At 37.2% G+C, this 19,560-nt stretch overlaps 1 protein-coding gene and 1 long non-coding RNA gene across 2 annotated transcripts; both read right to left on the reverse strand.

Annotated features, from left to right (window-relative positions):
* Window positions 1-514: 514 nt before the first annotated feature.
* Window positions 515-1,030, reverse strand: LOC124864073. The gene is made up of 3 exons (XR_007037254.1): window positions 906-1,030; window positions 734-808; window positions 515-569 (listed from the first exon to the last, which is right to left on the reverse strand). It is a non-coding gene; the product is annotated as an uncharacterized LOC124864073 (long non-coding RNA).
* Window positions 1,031-10,614: 9,584 nt separating this feature from the next.
* LOC124864877 (extracellular serine/threonine protein kinase FAM20C-like) lies at window positions 10,615-19,326 on the reverse strand. Its single transcript, XM_047359837.1, has 11 exons — window positions 19,077-19,326; window positions 18,797-19,040; window positions 17,959-18,137; window positions 15,407-15,485; window positions 15,218-15,310; window positions 13,920-14,035; window positions 13,602-13,782; window positions 12,124-12,233; window positions 11,943-12,024; window positions 11,799-11,858; window positions 10,615-10,873 (listed from the first exon to the last, which is right to left on the reverse strand). The coding sequence occupies exons 1-11, from the start codon at window positions 19,324-19,326 to the stop codon at window positions 10,615-10,617; spliced, it is 1,653 nt and encodes a 550-aa protein (XP_047215793.1).
* Between the last annotated feature and the right edge of the window lie 234 nt (window positions 19,327-19,560).

Below are 19,560 nucleotides of genomic sequence, written 5' to 3' on the forward strand. Positions count from 1 at the left end.
TGAAGTGCCCTTGACAAACCGCTTAAATTAGTCATAACAACCACTATTTCCACAAAGATTGGATTTTGAAAACAGGAATGCTTTTATGACTATTATGAAGAAGTGTGTTTCTTATATGAATATTTGTCAATACAGAAAGGTTCCTTTTAGATGCTAGGGTTTTGAGCTGAAGGTACACCGCTCTTCTACAGCATGTAGGAATGTGAGACATTTGTTTGTAAAACATGTCTCTGTGGAGGTGCCAGGAGAACATGGACAGAATGCTGTTAGAGTGAGGAAGTGATGAAAGAGGAACATGTTTGCAACAAAAGAGAAAGGATTAGGAAGACCGAAGCATGGTCAGCAACATGTCATTAAGCAGAGGTCCTCTGACCTTTTGATATTTAGCTGTTTTGCACTATTTAACACCTCCAACATTTTCTTACCTTGTTGTATGTAGCAGAGTTGGTGAAAATGAGCTGAACATCAGACACAAAGTCGCCAACAGTCTGGTATTCTTTCCATTGGAGTCTATCAGCAATGTTGTCCAGCCACATTGGAGTCTTAATAATACTGGAGTAGTTTTCCAACTGTGGGTGTCAAGCACAAATTGTGTTCTGGTCGTTTTAAGATGACAGAATTCATATAAGATGTGTTGATGTTATTTTCACAGGAGGAGGTATAACTTTTGTACTTTCTTTGAATCAAATAAGTTTAATTTTGCTTAAACACAAAGACAGGAAAAATGACTTACATACTGCCCGGGGTTGGTGGCAAATATCTGCTCCTCATCAGCACTGCACAGATAGAGGAGGAGATACGGGCATTCCTGTCCATGGAAGACAAGAAGGGTGGGTTGCAGCAGCGTATCAGAGTGACAAGCACTTATATGAACAGACTTATGGATCAGAAAAGAAGATGCTCACCAGCATGTGTTGAGATATTTGGCGGGACAAGACGGCTTCAGTTTTCTGCTTGTCAGGGTAGCGGCACCCCTCAATGGCTTTAAAAACACAGAACGTGCACATCCACCGGCTGTCGTCCCTGCATATATGCAAAAAACTAACTGAGGGGAAATAAACTTTTCTCCATTTCTGTCTCTATTGTGTTAACAGGATTACAAAATTAATACACTGCAGCATAAATGTTGGTATGTTACACAGGCTTGAGTTGTAATACAATAAACTTGCAAATACTACAGCAAATACTCCAGAGTATCAAAAAAATAAGAGTCTTTGTAAAGGTGGTTGCTGCCTCTAAATGACACTAATTACTACAACTAATTACTTGGGTGCCAGGTATATGGTTGTAGTATATGGTAGCAATGATTTTGCTCTTCTAGTTTTGTGAAGGCAAAGTTTATAGTAACGCACACTTTAGCTAACTCACTATAGCTAACAGTATGGGTGTTTATTTAAGTTGCTTTGACATATGTTGCCATATCGAAATTATGTTTTATGTGAGGAAGTAAAGCATATTTTGTGAAACATGAAGTCGCAGTTGAAGTCATGTAATTCAGCATGCAGAGGTGAGTGAATCTTCATCAGTGCAGACAGAGACTCTGCATGGTGCAGCATGAGATTAAGTGATATTTTTATTGTATCATCACTGCAAAATATTAGCAGCATTAATGTACATTTCTATTGCATACTCTAAGTGTGGTATACATGTTTTCCACTGGCTCGCTGAAGGCGGTGCAGCTCCGCTCCACTCGGTTTTGCTCTACTTGGTATGGTTCCTGTTGCATTTCCACTGACTCCAGCTGTCAGTGTAGTGCGCTGTGCTGCTATTAACATTCTTTCTATTTTAGGTTTGACCTACAAGTCTTGCAAGATTCCTTCAGATTTTCCATACAGAAATTCCATACTTCCAAACTCAAGTTCCTTTCAGATTTTTCTTGACAATTATTATGGACAGTGCAGTACCGAAATGCACCTAGTTCAGCTACATTATTAATATTTCCATCGAATTTATGAAATAACACATTCCTAAAAGCTTTCAATTCAGCAGTGCATTAAAGGCTAATTCACATTTCATTGTTATCATTTGGTTCAGTTAAAGTCTATAACATACAGATAATAAGAGACTGGAATTTCCAAGATGAGATAGAGATAATCTTAGTTCACACTTGATTGAAGATACATTTCATAAAATTGCAAAAAAAACAGGATCTCAGCTGAAATCAGTTTTGAAACTCCAAACCCAAAGTGATTAATAACTGGGACAAACTTAAGTTGTGATGTGGCAAATCAAAGATTGGGGTCATCCTCTGCATATAAATCTCTATAAAGAGCAATTAATTAGAAATTTTACGTTTTATCTATGGGAATAAAAGAAAGCCTGGAAAGTCTATGCAAACTCTTTTCCTTACTTACCCACACGTGGAACATAATACATTCAAACATACTTCCAACACTGCATAGGGCCCCCAGAAATACTCCCATTAATCCCAACAGACCGAAAAAGAGAAGTTTTTTCAAATGTCAAATGAGACTGTCAAACAGGTTTAGAAAATAGGTATCAGTTCTTACCTTAGAATTGTGTCGTCTATATGAGGCAAATGGCATTTCTGATGGAATGATCTAGGGCAGTTATCACACACAACCAACTCCTTTGTTCCTTCACTTTTACAGATGCAACACTCATCATCATTTTTCTGACTCTCCTGCAATGTCAACCAGTCCAAATAAATTCAAATGTAGTGCAATATTATCATTTTACAGCTTTTTGATGCAAACCAGGGAAAATTGCAGGATGAATGCATGGTAAACTAACTGAACAGAAAATTACCAGGTCTTCAGGTTTTGGTTTGCACTGTTTGCATTTGCATAGTAATGAATGGATTGCCAAGACGTTTGCCTGAAAGAGAAAAATAGACAACCTCTGAGTCTTTGTTTCACAATTTAGGGCTTCTGATTCAGAAACCACTGACTTTTCTCTTGTTATTTAGCCAAGTTACATTCAAACTTGGTTTTAGAGCTGAAAAACAGTTTTATGACACAGCATCACTCAAACTTTGGCAAACCTAACCTGAATCTGCCTACTTCTCATGACGTACCGCGGCTTGCATAAGTATTTACAGTCTACAAACTTTTTCACATTTTGTCACTATGCAACCACAGGCATCAATATTTTGGGGATCTACAGGGGGATTTACAGACCAATACAATTTAATGCAAATTATGCATAAATAAAAACCTCTTTCAATTTTAATCCATGATTTCATGATGCCAATCGTTATTTTTACACTAGTAATAGTTGCTAGTATTACTTCAGTGATGACTGGAATATTAATTATAGTAAATTAATATTGAATGCATTTCTTCATAGAAGATCTGAATTGGCTTCGGTTAGAGCATCTAAATTTTAAATGGTTTATATTTTCAGAGTTTTTCTTTGGCTTAAGTAATAATACAAATGGTTACAGGCAGCAACTTTTCATGCACATGTGTAGCTACATTTCTAATCTTCCTAAAGACTATGATTCTTTGGTGATCTATTTTTGCCTATAGTGAAAAGTATCCCAACTTTGTTTGATAAATAACCCTCAGCTGTGCTATTCTGGGTACTGCTGGTTAAAAAAAGCACATTGATATTAAAAAAATAAATAGAATTTACCAGAGTCTACATTTGGTAATATGTACTGATGGCCGGCCGCAATGAATCAGTAATTTATGACATCATGTAGGGTTTTGATATCATCCTGTTTACCTTAATAAGAACACTGAGGGGTTTTCCTTTGTACAAGATGTCCTTCCTCCAGGAGGCGTCTCCCTGGTTTAATGCCACATTCACAAACTCTACTGGGGTCAGCCAGCTCATCTCAGTGCGAATACTTTTCCCACATTTCCCTAGTTGTGGAATGAATAGAACAGAGACATTTCATATTTCCATACATGGTCTCTGACAGCAAAAGCTGTTGTTTAGTTTAACACTTATTGTTCTTTGTTTTGCTGTGAGAAGTGGCTACCTGATCCAAATCGATAATTATGTAAAGTTCCAGTTAAAGCTCCACACGTCACTTTAAACATCGTCTTATCACAAACAGGGCTGACTTCTGCCCAATCACCTCATTCTTCTTCTTCTTTGTGAGATGAAAGTGATGCACATGATTCTTAATCCATCAACATGACCACTGCTGTAATATCAGCTTCTTATTTTATTAATGCAGTGTAAGAACCAGCACCTGTGGCTTCTCCGGATGAGTTCTGTGCCTCCAGGGTAGCCTCTTCATCCGTACTGTCCTCTTCATCTGACAGTAAAAAAAAAGAGGTTTTCAGTTAAAAACAAAAATGAGCAATTAAGGATCTCACACCAGGATCTGAAGAACATACCTGTGTTTAAATGTCTGGTAGAAAACTGGGATTTTTTGGCCTGCAGAAAAGGCAAGTATAGATATGGATGAGAAAAGAATAGGTGAATCAGAAATATTTAGGATTTCTTTATTTGTTATTTTTGTTTTGCTTTTACAAGTTTGCTTCTTTTCTTGTAGACCGCTGCGTTCAGGTGCCCTGTCTTTAAAAGAATTTCCAAAGAAAACCCAGCATATCAGTTAAGTGAAATAACCAGCCACAAATACAAGCTCAAGTAATTACAGCACAGTTCCCAAACCTTAATAAGTTTTCCCAAAGTGCTGTTTCCGCATCGGATGCTTTGCTTCCAGTTTCTGCTGCTTTCTTTCCCTGCGAACCTCTCAAATTCAGAGGGAGTGAACCACTCTTTACCCACCAGAATGCATTTCTCACCTGAAACATGGAGACAACAATCTACTTGATTCGTTCACATTAATGATTCTTGAAAATAGAACAAAAAGGTTATGAACAGAATCTACCCAAAGAATGAAGAAAAGTAATGTCTCTGTATTAAGGCAGACACTTCAGACGTTGAGTTATAGTCATGCAGTCTAACCTTTAGTCAACTTGTCTCGTTTGAGCATCCCCTCCACCTCTCCACAGGTCACAGGCAACTGGGTCTTACAGAGAGGCCATGTCCAAATCTCACTCATCTCGTTTTTCTTAGGAGAAGCTGAAGAAAAAGATAATTGACTGTGAATTTATATCTTTATCTTTAAACTGTAACATTCTACATATTCAATCAGTGTAGCTGCTGCATCAAAAAATGCTTTGCAACCGTATGCAACAATGAACTGCAAAAGAGACAGCTCCTACACCGAGTAGGAAAGCACCCTGGTGGACACACAACGGTTATAATGGTGTGTTTGATTTGTACTCAAAAGTCAGAATTACTGCAAACAGTTCCAACTTGGAAGAATCTAACAGAACGCTCAGTGAAGTTCCAGCTTGGAAAGTCAGAGGTCCCTGAACCTCCCTGAGTTCACATTAAACATGGCTGCCACACAAATAAGACATACTGAATGACTCAGAAATAAACAGTTTATTTGCACTTCTGATACTTTGTGCCTTAAACTAGTGACACATACAGCACTATACTACCTTCAAGGTTACTATGCAGTCTGGAAAGGCATGGGATTTGTTTTAGGTATTTTCAAGGTCTGAATAAGTGTGGAAAAACAAAATAAGAGTATAGAAAATATTTATAATTCCAGATTTTGCTCCCTATTCTGTTGTCTAAAACATGTAATTAATTCTGTCCAACCTGCCTTAATTGTGTCCTTCCTTCGTTCTTTTCTGACTGACTGAATTCCTTAATTCCTTCCTTCCTGTAGCTGGTCCCTATTTCCTTCCAGAATTCTTACCAGATTTCATTCCTTCCCCCTGAATGAATTACTGAAATTAATAAGCTTATTTTTCTATTAAATTATGCCATGAACCAGTGAACAACTTGGTGCCCTCTACTGAAACTTTACTTGAAACACTACGACAACTGTAGATTTGAAGTAATTAAATGACAGATCCTGATGCAGATGCACACATACTATTAAAAGCTAAGCACAACAGAGGTGACTTACAGAAAAGTATTTTCTTGGGCTTTTTCTTCGGACTTAGAGTCTGTTTCTTTGACGGACCAGGTGGCACATCGTCACTGTCGCTGCAAATGCTCCCGCTTCTGACTTTCCTCTTCTTTTTGGTGGACCTAGCTTGCTTCTCCTCGCTGTCTAAAGGCTTGGAACTCCCCCTTTCGTCGCTTTCTTCGCTTTCCACCCTCTTGGGTAGTTGTGAGTCAAAGTGGAAAGATCCTGTGGTTAAATTAAAATGGAGAATACACTACCTACCAATGGAAATCAACAATGGCTTACAGGAAATGATAAGATTTAAGGTTAACTATTTAATACAGGAGCAAAATTAACAAATAGTTTAATGTTAACCCATTTCTTTAACCAAAGATTGGCAGTTAGCTATTACTGTAATGTAGTTTTTACTTATTTTTTAGAAAACTCAGACAAAACTAGTTTTTGAAAAAAATTTCAAGCCACATTGAGAGCAAGATCCAACATGTGTTTCCAATTTAAAATATTTTTGACACATGACACATTGATGAATACACTGCAAGGAATCGGAGTCTGTTTTTAAAATTAGAAATTTTAAGCAAAGGTATGTGTGACAATGTGGGTGAGAACACCATTTGCCCAGAGAGTTTAGTTCATTATTTTCGCTTAACATTCTTGTTTGTTTTGATTTAGCCGTACCTCATCCTGTAGTCTGCAAACATTTACCATCACGGGGTTTGTTTGTTTTGCATCTTTACAGATACTATATTATATACTTTATATAGTACTATATACTTATTTTTTCACAAGTGGTCAGGTTTGCTTGTATAACATGTTCACTTGATAAATAAAATCATAATTTAATATGTAGATTTTCAATTTACTCAGATTGTCTGATATAATATTTGTTTTGATCTGAAACATTTAAAAGTGACAAAAAAGGAAAAACAAGAAATCTGTTAGGGGGCAATTTTGTTTTCCCAGCACAATAAGTAAATGAGTTGTTCTATGTGATGAACTGTATCTATCCAAACTATCTTCAGGTGATATTTGTATATTACTTTTTAACATTACTTTCTATTATTTTACTTACTTTTAGTTTGTCAGGGTCCAGTGAAACCATAAAGCGGTAAGAATCAGTGATGGCTTCAGATATGTCTTACCATCCACGAGGCTTGTGTGCAGCAGCTTCAGAATGGGATACTGGTTCACAATAACCTCCTTGAAGACACATCTCCAGAACAACGGGATGTGGTCTGACTTCTCTCTCTCAAGCCAGTCTAAAACTTCATAAACAGCTTTCCTCATATTATTTTTACTCTTCATCCGGATTATCTTCTAAACACACAAAAAACATAGAGAGAAATTAGCACTAGATGATAACAAAAATGTCAGAAAATAAGATCATTATTTGTTAGTTCAGTGTCTACAGCGTTTTTGTTTAATATAAATCTCAACATTTGTTCCCATTGGATTTATTTAGTTGTTAGTTTGTTTATGTTTTTCATCAGGTTGGAGCAATAAGTTATACTGTTAGGACAGTTGTGGATCTTTCTTTGATGAAATTCGATTTATTTACTAAAAAACTAAAAGATGAATAAACTAAATTGAAAAAGTTGATAAAGTTAATTTGATTATTGCATCTATGTCAAAATATATTTAGTTTTAGACTTTTAGTAATGTATTTAACATTTAAATATTTACATGTATTTTTTGTCTGTCTGTGGCAATACATTTAGTTTTTATTTTAATATAAACATATTTCTTAGAACAACTTAATTTGTATCAAATTTTTTTTAATAATATTTTTCATAAATTTAAATGTGTTTTGAGTTTTTTTATTTTTTTTTTACATATTTGAAAATATGAATAATTACTTAAGTACCGTGATTTTTCTTTTAGTTGTACGATAAAATCAAGCATTAAATTTAGTGTTAAATAAACAAATGTTTTACATCCAAAATGGCAAACAGAGGCAAGGCAAGTTTTCTGCGATCAGGTTGCAAGAAAACTTGCCTTACAAGAGACCCATGTTTAAATCGTCCAGTTTGCCAGTGTGTTCTCTTTCTCTGGCGCTGCTGTGACCCAGTGGATTTGAATAAAACGGCCCACGGAACTGAGTCCGTGTTTATTTCAAACAGGCGCCAAAATACGACCCGTCGCTGTGGGTGTGTGCGCAGGCAATAACAACCCCGGAATACATCCGCTTGAAAACTTTACCTGGTATCTGTCTTCCGGAATCAGGTTGTGATCCCTGAGCTGACACAGGAAGGTCTGCGGGTTTTCCATGCAGGACATTTCAGTTTTACGACAGTGGAAAAAGCTAAGCAGCTCAGCAGGCTCCAGGAAATCCAGCGGGTCCATCACTGGTCAGCGCAGGTCCTGCAAACCGAGCTTCTCTGGGGCTTTTTGCAAAGGTCTCCCAACCTTGTACGGCAGCAACACAACTGGTGTTAAGGAATGTCAAACATTGAATGTCCAGAGCAGGGATGGCCGGAAGTACTTCTAAAGTCTTCCTGGAGGAGCAGCCCACAAAAGCTGTCTCTGTTCCTCCTCCAGTGACGTTTCGAAAATGAAAGTAGTTCAGGTTGATTATGAAATCCTGCATTGCTGCAAACACATCACAGAAGAACCTACTGCACTGTTGATGTACTTCCATACAGACTGAGCATAAAAGGAAAGATGACTGATTTTGGAAGTCACACTATAATGAAAAGGAGCCTAAATTTGCTTCAAGAGCACATCACTGTTTATAAAAGGAGTGCATTGTTTTACAGTGAAAGTGTGAAATCAGATTTTAAAGAAAATAGCCATTGTGCTTATTTTATTTTTACTGTAACAAACGTACACTCACAATAAAAACACAGGGTATCAAGTGATGAATAAATGTTACCTACTGGATTTCACAAAATAGGTTTTTAAAAACCACAATAAATGGTAAAACTCCTTCTTCTGCTTGGTATGTGTATGGGTTGATGACATCACAAGAGGGACAAATATTGACCTGACCTCTAATTTTGAGGAGCATGCCTTGAGTTTCACTTTTTAGATCAGAATAGATTGTTGTTTTATACAGTTCGTCACAGTTCCATAAACAGCATGCAGTTTTACAAACAAAATAAATAGATTAACGCTTACAAACTCTTTTTTGAGGAATTAACATTTAATCCAGTCCTGATTTGACAAGTGTAAGTGTTATAGATTTTGAAATGTGGCTGGGTTTTTTTTTTTTTTTTTTTTGCCTAATGGGTTGTTTTTTAGGCCTAAAAACAATAAAAGAACCCATTATCATGCTGCTTATTCAGAAACAACTTAACCCTTCCATTCTTCATATTAGGTTGAACAAACAGAAAGTTAGATCTGACATTTAGTAAAAATCTGCAAACTTTCTGGGAAAAACAGGAGCGAAACACATGACAAACTTAAACCTGACTAGTTCCCATAATGCCTCTAGTGATGTGACCAGAGCCATGCTTGTATGAAAGCTTGTTTTCTGTAATGATAGATTTAATCCTGATTACATAATGATTTACAATAAAATACCAAAACAAATACAAAAAACTGTCTATTTCATGTTAATCTATAGGAGATAAACTACATCTCAGTTGAATTTGATTTATTATGCAGAAACGTCTGGCCAGCCGCCACAAAGACAGTTTCTTCCCCCAGGCTGTTTCTCTGATGAACATTCAATAGAGTATAAAACAACAGCATAGAGATGCTGCAAATGCACCTTTTTTATTACATATGTGTATATTGTACATTGTAAATTGTAAATTTGTATATTCTGTAATACAAAAACAGAACAAAAGAGCAAAGTGTACCGGAGTCAAATTCCTTGTTTGTATGTACGAACTTAGCAATAAAGCTGATTCTGATTCTGATTAATACTTTCAGCACCTAAGTTACCACTAAGCATCGTTTAAATACCACAGCCTACCTGAATGCTGTTGTTGTTGACCATGTCAATCCTTTTATGACGTCCCCATCTTCCGATGGCTACTTCCAGCAGGATAAGAAATCACGTCACAATGCTCAAATAATCTAAAACCAGTTTCTTGAACATGGCCTCCACAGTCACCCGATCTCAACAGAGCACCTTTGGGACACGGTGGAACTAGAGTTTCAAAGGATGGATGTTCAACCAATAAATCTATAGCAACTGTGTGATGCTGTCATGTCAATATTGGCCGACATTTTGAGAAATGTTTCAGACACCTTGTTGATTCTTTGCCCACAAAGAATAAACACAGATGTGAGCGATAAAGGAAGGCTAAACCGGTACTGTCAAGATTTAGCTAATAAAGTGGCTGCTGATTGTGTATTTTACAGCCAAAATACCTTTAAAGACTTTCAGGCACAACAGAAGCCAAATTATTAAGAAACAGGATTGTCAATTGATGACAACAGTAAACAAATTGGCTCAAATGAAGAATAATCGCGTTTCTTGTTCATTTGTTTTTAAAGTGATTAAATCAATGTTTTAGTTCAAGTCGCTGTTTAATTATTATCTCTTCGTTATTCATGAAAATGCTTAAAGTAGTAGAGCTAATTGGGCCCATAAGGACACTGTTGTGATAGAATCAAAGGAATGAAAGGAACCTTAGAGCATCTTCTCTCTTACTTCAGTCCTGAATATTTTGAACATGCACAAGATCTGCTAGTTAAAAAAAAAAAAAAAAAGAAGAGACAAAATATACTAAAAGTACAAAATAAATAATTTACTGTCATGGATTGTCCTCAAGCTGTTGATAGTCATATTGATCCAAATCATTATAAACAACATCCTCATACCTGTCCTGGCATGTCTGAACAACCCCCAAGATGGTTTCTAGGCGTCGGTCCAAAGCAGACAGGTGTGGTTCTGAGAGAAGGGGGGCCATGGCTGTCAGAGGATCCTGGGCCAACGATTCCCGCATGACATCACTCAAACGAAAGTCAGGGTGGGACAAGAGCCGCAGGCGGAGGAGAGTGGAGCGACGGATTCTATGGAAAAGAAGCAGAAGGTGAAGCAAAACCAGTGAAAATCTTGAAAAAATATTAAATCCCTTAAGAATTTCTCTTGTTTTTGCTGTTTTTATCACACTTTAATGTTTCAGATCATCAACAAATTTTAATGTGAAAGTTAATCAGAGTAAATACAAAAAGCTGTTTTCCAAAGAGTTTTTTATTTATAAAGGGAAAAAAAACATATCCAAACCAACCTGGCTCTCCATGAAAAATGAATTGTGCCATAAATCTTATAACTGGTTGGGTCAGTCTTGGTAGCAACATCTGTCATCAAGTGTTTGTGATAACTGATAATGAGTTCTTGACCACACTCTGGAGGAGCCTTGGCCCACTCAGAATTGTTTTAATTCAGCCACATCAGATGTCTTTTAAGCAGGAAAGGCCCGTTGAGGGACACGCCACAGCATCTCAATTAAATATAAAACTGGACTATGTCTAGACCACTGTAAAACCTTAATATTTCTTTTTTTAAGCCTCTTTCCTGAAGAGGCAATGCAGCACCAGACCAATATACTACCACCACTATGTTTGACTGTGGGTTTGATATTCTTTAATACTGTGTTTTATGCCAAATGTAAGAGGGCGCGCACTTTCCAAGAAGTTCCACTTTTTTTTCATGCGTTTACTTTTAGTCTACTTCATGTTGTCAGACAGGTTCTATTTAAGCGGTATCTCAAATCTGGAGGTTAGGCAGTAAAGTGTGGCTGGTGAAAATGGAACTAAGCTTTCAAAAAATAGGTGATCACAGTTGATTCATGATGTAACACTTTGGGAGTTTTTCTGCTTAATTTAACTGTTGCAAAAAAAGCAAAAACAGAAGAAATCTGTAATCCATAATCTCCAAATGCTTTTCACACCACTGTGTAATTACAAATTAATTTCCTTTTTTTATTGGATTTACCTGCAACACTGTGCCAAAGGTGCTAGAATAGAAGGCTCGTCCTGAGAGTGCCGCCCAAATCTGGAAAATAATTAGAAACTAAAAATAAAAATAACTGTTAAAAAACCAGAGTGGAACGGAGATCATTTTAAAGATGATACTCACGCTCGTCCATTGTCCAGGTGAAGGAGAAAAGTCTCATTGCCAAAATCCTCAAATGTCTCATAGTGATGTCGGTCCATGTTGCCTTCCAAAGAGAAACATCAGGAATATTTTTTTTTCCCTTCAGAGTTACATTAATAGGTTGGATGCATTTCACAGATTTAGTATTAAAAAATAAACAAACTCATGAGAAAGTCCAGCACAGCCATGTCTATGAGATCCACCAGTCTGGTACCACAGTTGTAAGGAGGCGTCATCTTCACTGTGTCACAGTAAGCGGGGTCCTTTTCCCACCTGGGGGCAACAGGTGGGATTATGTGATTATGTTATTATCTGTACAATTAAAACGTGCAAATATAAAAACAGCAGGTGTATTTTTCAGTGTTCTTTGACAAAATCCTATGCTCTTAAAATGTCCCAACAGCCTTGACATACAATACTATGAACCTAACGCTGTGGTGTTGGTGTTCTTTAATGTCTCGATCAGTTTAATAATAGAATATTGTCATCATAAACGTTTTTATGTAACTGGTCCAACACACCATCAAATGATTGGCTTGTTGCCAGGCCCCTGTAAAGCTGAATGACATCTTGATCTCATTCACAGCCATTCGATTCAGGTGTGTTGGGATAAGGGATGTATCTAACTCCTGCAGGATAACACCACATGAGGACTGGACTTGGACATCCCTGCATTAGGAATACTCGTTTTAAAAAATGCACTCCAAACAGTCACTGAATGAGTTACCTGGTGGTTACCTCTTTCACCACTGGGTGTCAGTGTAGACTCATGATTCTTTAAACAATCATGGTCCATGCAAGACAGGATAGCGCCAGTTATGTTTCTCTGCTGTTCTATTTTTTGGATGTACAAATTACGTATATTCGTGCATTAACAAAAAAACAACAGCTTTAAAACAGCTTTGTAATATTTGAGAATTTGTAGTATAAATGTCAAGGCAACCCAAATAAGATATGCCTGTGGCAGGATATTTTACTGATACACAAATACAGTACCTTTCAAAAATATTCATATACCGTGAACCTTTGCACATTTTGTCATATTTCAACCAGAAGCCTTAATGTATTTTGTTAGGAGTTTAAGTGGTAGACCAACACCAAGGGAAAGATTGGGATGTAGTAGCACAATAAAATATGTTTTTATAAGAATAAGATTATGTTGTGGACTTATAGGCAACCTCAGCATACTCTGATACCATAAATAAAATCCACTGCAACCAGTTGTCTTTCTAAAAATAAATAAACAAGAATGCACCTGTGTGATATTTAATCTCAGTATAAATCAAGCTGTGAAGATGTCAGATGTTTGTTAGAAAACTCGTTCTGCAAAGTATAGAGTCTGGGGGGCTAAAAATAAATGCTCTCCTTACATTTAAAATTGTTGTTGGTAAATTTTTCGAAAACCATAGAAACCCTTCCACAGTTAGGCACTGCTTTGTGTTGTTCTATTAGATAAGAATAAAATTGAAGAATTGAAGGGTCACAAATATCTTTGCAAGGCACTCTATCTACTAACTGTAGAGTTAACAAAAAGGATTTCTGCAAACCTTGATCAAGCATAAAAAGTCTTATTCAGAAAAACATGACTAATCTAATTTGAACGCCATGTATTTCTGAACCTGACCTAAGAAGGCTACCCACTGTGCCAGCTTTGTGCGACTGTAGGACCGTCTCCACGGGGATCTCCAAGACCTACGTGGAGCGAGGCTGAGGTCAGGTAGCATGGTAGCCAGGGAAACCTCCAGAACATCAGGCCTACCACAAACCGGGTGCTCTGTTGAGCAGTAGTACTCGCACTGGCCGTAGAAACACACATTCCCAGCTGAAATGAACCACAGACATTGAGATTTCAGCAAAATCAGACAATAATATTTACTGTGACTCCGTGAAAGAGCAGCACACAGGGGAAATCTGTGGCTCAGTATATCCAGATTTTTATATGCGCATGCCCTTACATACCTGGGGAAGTGAAGAAGGTCCTGGATAGCCTCTCGTCAGTGGTCGTTTCTCTGATGTCTGTGGTGACGTTGATGAGTCGACCGACCACCGGGGGGATCCTGTTGAAGCCCATCACTCTGAGACATTGGAAGGTAAAATTAAAAGCTAACAAAGAAAAATACATAGAAACCAAAGAACTTAAAAAATAAATAGTTTATGTTTTTTGTGTTTTTATTTACTGGAACATTAGAATCACGATGACATAGTTGTAAACACAGTTATACATAATATAACTGCTATAGTCTGTGGCAGGGATCTATCACCCGTGAGGAAACTTTGGCAGGTTTGTTGACGAGCTGCATAACCTACTTTCATGATGTCTTGATCTTGTCTCAGGTCTGCAGATTTCCTGATGCTTGTCTTTATGTGTAACATTAAATAGTTTTCAACTCTTACAATCCAAAAAACCTGGCATCATAAACATTATTCTTACTCAGCTGAGGTTCATTGATTGTCTTTTAGTAATGTTAACTAAAACCACCTAATTTTAGGCTCTTGCTGTTGCTGATAACATCCTCTCAGTCCATTTTCCAAAAGAAAGAATAACCAATTGGATGAAACCCTGACTGACAGTGAGCTATCTAAACTCTTGACGTGCAATGGTCCAAGTTCACTCATAGCTCCATTCCCATCAGCCTCCTTCATGCAATTTGCTTTAACATGCTCCAACATATGTAAAATGCTCCACTAGTCTGAGGTTCATTTTAGACTGTAAGGAAACCCCTTTGCTTCCACTGAATTTTGGCCTGTCACTTTCACTGGTTGTATTGTTCACAGAGCAAGCTTCAGCTGGGATTCCTTAAACAGAAAAACGAAGCAGAATTTCACTGTGCTTTATTACAACTAGAATGTATGAAATGTATGGAGCTCAATTCGAATCTTTTTCAATAAGATTGGGTTGAAAAACGGGCTTCTGTGATACGTCATAACTATATCCCCAGGGAAACAGGAAGTTGTCTATTACTTTCTGCAAGTTCTTAAAAATATGATCTACTTAAAAAGAAAATGCTTCAGTTACATTTTATTACATTTTTTGGGTGGTGGTAATTGGGTGAGGGTTATACAATATATAAACAATTGTTTCTTTGCATGGATTTTGTAAAATATATTGAAAAGTGCACTTTTCCATCCCAGGGATATATAGTGGATTCATTTGAAACTTTTTTACACTGCTTGGTTTTGAACTGTTTGCTACAGAGTTGTCTTTCTGCCCAGAGGGTCACCTACTTCCCGCTGACAGTATACATAATCATCTTTACCTGTCGAGATGGAAGGCAGCAATCTCTGCGTTGTGTCTCTCAAAGTCTGAGAAGTAAAACAGATTCACATCTGTCTCAGCATCCCTGGATTGTCTGGGTAACAAAAATGGGCACAAAAATATGGTTTTATAAAACATGAACCATCTTCGACTGAGTTTTACAGTTTTCAGAAAGAACATTCTATTCTACCTCATGGGTTTTAGCAGAGCTTGGCCATAGTTTGGGAACGATACAAGCAGCTTCAGCTGGGTGCCCCCTTTCTTCTGAACTAACAGATAAACATCAAGCAGATACAGAAGTCCATAATTAATAAGATCCAGAGGGTCTTCTCTTTCATCTTTTTTTCATGCCACAATAAAGTACATGTTGCACGCATTAATATGACATAAAGATATGATATTGAGGAGAGAACATGGATGATTTCTTAAGGGTGCATTGTATCTGTTTCTCTACATGGTGGAATATTGAATAACTGAACTGTTCTATTTTCTCACTGCAGAAAGACCTGGATAAAATACGTTTTGAAACTGATACTATGAGTTAATACCTAGTGTTTTAATCACGTGCTGCACATTATTGATGTCAAACCTTAATAATGACTGCACGGAAGCCCTTTGCTCTCTGCAGGGAATTAAAAAATGATTTTAATAATTTTAACGTGTTTGTTTTGCCTCCATGGAACTTAGCCTTTTAGGGGATTTTGCTTCTTTCTTTGTTGTTATATTTAGTTGTTTTGATCCCAACAAACCTGATCACTTTCAGTCTAACGTCATTCAATGTGATAATCATACTAAATACGATTCACATGTGTCGGCATTTTCAATTTTGAGAATAAAATGAGTTTTATGACTCTGGTTTTAGCAAGTTGTGCAAAAACATCATTTGAAAATATTTAAATGTGTACTGGCGAGATTAAAGGGTTAACCATGGAAAATAGGATTGTCACAGTACAGAAGACAGTATCTTTCAAAGATTTGTGCTTAACCTGCACTGTAAAATCAATAATAACAATAAATTTCAATACATTATTCATTCAGCAAAATGCTGAAGACTGGAGGGGAGCAGACAGTAAATGAGGATTTATGGACATAATTCCATCAAATACGACTCTCAAATGTCATAATATTGAGAAAAGTGAATTTACTTCAATATTTGTGTTCAAAAACTGAAACTCATTATTTGGTTTAATTTAATATAGAATGATATGTTTTAAGCAGCTATTTGTTTTGTCAATGTTTACAATTATGGCTAATGAAAACCTAAAATTCAGTTTCTCTGGAAATGTTGATATCTCATAAGACCAAAGAAGGATTTTTATTACAGAAATCGTATGTTATGGTCCACACAGCCATGTGTGTGGGCCATAACATAGCCATGAAATAACACAGCCATGAAATAACATAGCCATGAAATAACACAGCCATGAAATCTGAGCTTCAAGAGCCACCACACAGAGAGATATCATGGACAGGGGCTACATTAGTCACATTCCTTGTGTTAAGTCACTCGTAAACCAGATTCAACATCAGAAGCTTCTTATCAGGGCTAACCAAAAAATACCTCACTGTTCCTAAGCGGCCCAAAGCCCTCTTTTCTGATAAAGAAGAATTTTGGCATTTTATTTGGAAATCAATGTCAAATAGCTTAGAGGAGGAGTGGAGAGGGATATAATCCGATAAGTCAAGTGTTGGAACCAAGTTACCTACTGCGTGTGGCCTGTTGTGTTTTATCAAATCCAAAGACAGCACAGCTGCCAACCAGGAAATCGTACAACTCTGTGGAGATGCTGATTTGATTTTCCAGCAGGACGTGGCACCTGCTGACCTATACCCCACAGAGAATGTATGGAGTATTGTCAAGAGGAAGATTAGCGACACCTGAATCAACAATGCAGATGGACCCTCAGCACTGCTGCATTAAAATTGTTGAACCGTTTGCATTAAAATTGTTGTTCTGAACTTGGGCTGTCTTAGCATGTCAGCAGATCCACGAACTGATCGCCTTCATGCCACGCCACACTGATGCAGTAATTCATGCAAAAGGAGACCCAAACAAGTAAGTGCAAATGCTGTACCGTATATGGACACATTGTTCATTAGGTTGACATTTCTGCATTTAAAGTTATTTTTTACTTGCCTGATGACATATCCACATTTTCTAAGAAAATAAATTTTGATTAATTTAAATTAATTTAGATTAGATTTAAATTGATTTAATTGGTTTAGTTTTTGTTAGCTATAAACTATAATAATCTTTATTAGCAGAAATAAACAACTTGAATGCATCACTCTGTGTGTAATGAATTTATATTACACACCACAGCCTTCACCGACCTCCAAGAACTTAATTACTGCCAAACTCACCTCCTTATTGTTTGCTCTTTAACTCTGTGCTCATCTGTGACCCTCCAGGGTTTGTTCTGTTATATCTCTCTGTGCAGGTATGCTGTGTCATTTGATTTTCATCTACCATCTTACGTGTTTTCTCATGTAAATGTGTAGATTAGATACTTAAAAGAATTTTGTGTTCACTTCAGTGAATATTCTGTCCTACTTCCAGTAGCCTAACAAGCTTGGTTGTATGAATAGATTATAAGGAGAGCCAAATAACAACAACACATTTTCTCCTCATGCATGCTTCCCGGTAACTGTTTTGTTTTCTCACTCAGCCTCCTGGTCCTGTCCTTCCCTCTATTTGTCCTCTCACCTGTTGTCTACAGCCTGCCTCTTACATTTACTCACCGGCTCCCAGGATACGCTGCGTTGCCAAATAATGAGTCAGCTGGGCCAGGTTGAGGTCTTTCCTGTCATATAGCTCCCAGCGAGAGATGCCCAGGTGTAACCGCAGCCAGGGAGGGTGGGTCTCCTTCTCTCTTGTCCAAGTGACTTTATCATAGCCTTCCTCCTCACTGGTACTTTGCCTACATGATGAGATTTATTCCAATAAATAAGGAAAGATTTTTATAAGGCAGTGAAGAACCCACAGGTACATTTAGAGGATGGATTTTATTAGCATGACTTTTTAAGGGGTGAATGATGGTGTAAATGGCTCTAACTCGCAGTGAGAAGGCTGATGTTAGGAAAACTGACTGCGTTTGATTAAAATAATCCCACCCAGTTTTCTTTATTTACAGGCTTCAGTGTTTTTTTAGTTAAGAAAAACATACAAAAATACAACACTGAAAGGAATATCTTGAAACATAGATGATTAGATTATTACATTATGTTCCCACGAGGACATTTGTCTTCAGCTGTACAATGTTTGAATATAAAAGTAGAACTTCAATGAGTTTAATGTTGATGTAACATGTTGGAAGTAGGTCTTATTCCCTCAGAAACACTTACTTTCACATACAAATTTTTCTGTCCATAGTGCACGTTTTCCATATAGGACAACTCATGTTATCTCTAAATTAATCTAAAACATCCAATGTTAATATTGTTAATGTTAATAAAAGGCCAGTTTTTAGTCTGGATGAAGTCAAAAGCTGACATAGATTAACCTGGTTTGGATTTGTCAGAATGGAGTGAATTTGTGTACACTCGCCCTTTTTGTATTTTATTAATCTGTTTTACGTACCAGTCACTGCTGCTAGTGATGGGGTCCCCCTTTGCCTTTTCTTCACTTTCTGTCTCCTCTGCCTCTGCATCTGTTTTCAACTTCAGAAGCCAATCATATTGCTGCAGTTCTGAACGTGGCAGGTTGTACAATGAATGTTTAAAGAGCTCCTTCAGCTTGGAGCGACCCCTCTCATTTGCGATCATTTTTCCAGCTCCAATTAGTTTCTTTTCCTTTTCAGCGTCCTCATTTAATGAAATATTCCCTTTATGGTCAAATGTGCCAACATTGGGCTTCTGACGTTCACCGTTTTGGTGGTTAGTCTGTTGTTTATTTGACGAAGACGAAGCAGAAGATGAGGAGGAGGCATGTGAGACTGGATCTATCCTTGGAACGGAGGAAGACGTGGAAGAGGAGGAAGTAGAAAGTATGCAGGCAGACTGGAGGACCAAGAGGCAACAGAAGGCCATAAGAATATGGAGAGTTAGGGATATGCAGGCCAGCCCCATGTAGATTGAGCGAGTGGATTGTCCCAGGTTCCGACGCACCATGCTGACAGCAAGCAAACAAAAAAGACCAAGAAGTCCTCATGAGTGGTCAGTCAACATGTTAATCGAACATAAGAATTAAATTAATGATTATCATTCAAATTAAACAATGATATTGAGAAAGTGCTTTTAGTCTCTGCCAAAGTTTTAATTGCTGGATATAGTGTTTCCCTTTAAACAAACTTTTTCTGTTTTTACCTATTGCTTTGGCACATCAAACAAATTTTAATAACAGAC

The sequence above is a fragment of the Girardinichthys multiradiatus genome, chromosome Y (assembly GCF_021462225.1).
Source record: "Girardinichthys multiradiatus isolate DD_20200921_A chromosome Y, DD_fGirMul_XY1, whole genome shotgun sequence".
NCBI lineage: Eukaryota > Metazoa > Chordata > Actinopteri > Cyprinodontiformes > Goodeidae > Girardinichthys > Girardinichthys multiradiatus.

What these genes read in the sequence shown, in the direction of transcription:
- LOC124864877 (XM_047359837.1), bottom strand. Translation starts at nt 19,326, where the DNA reads ATGGTGCGTCGGAACCTGGGACAATCCACTCGCTCAATCTACATGGGG. An exon ending in GCTGCCTTCCATCTCGACAG is followed by an intron (nt 14,036 to 15,217) that starts GTAAAGATGATT and finishes CCAATGTCTCAG; the next exon opens with AGTGATGGGCTTCAACAGGA. An exon ending in GACCTTCTTCACTTCCCCAG is followed by an intron (nt 13,783 to 13,919) that starts GTATGTAAGGGC and finishes GGTTCATTTCAG; the next exon opens with CTGGGAATGTGTGTTTCTAC.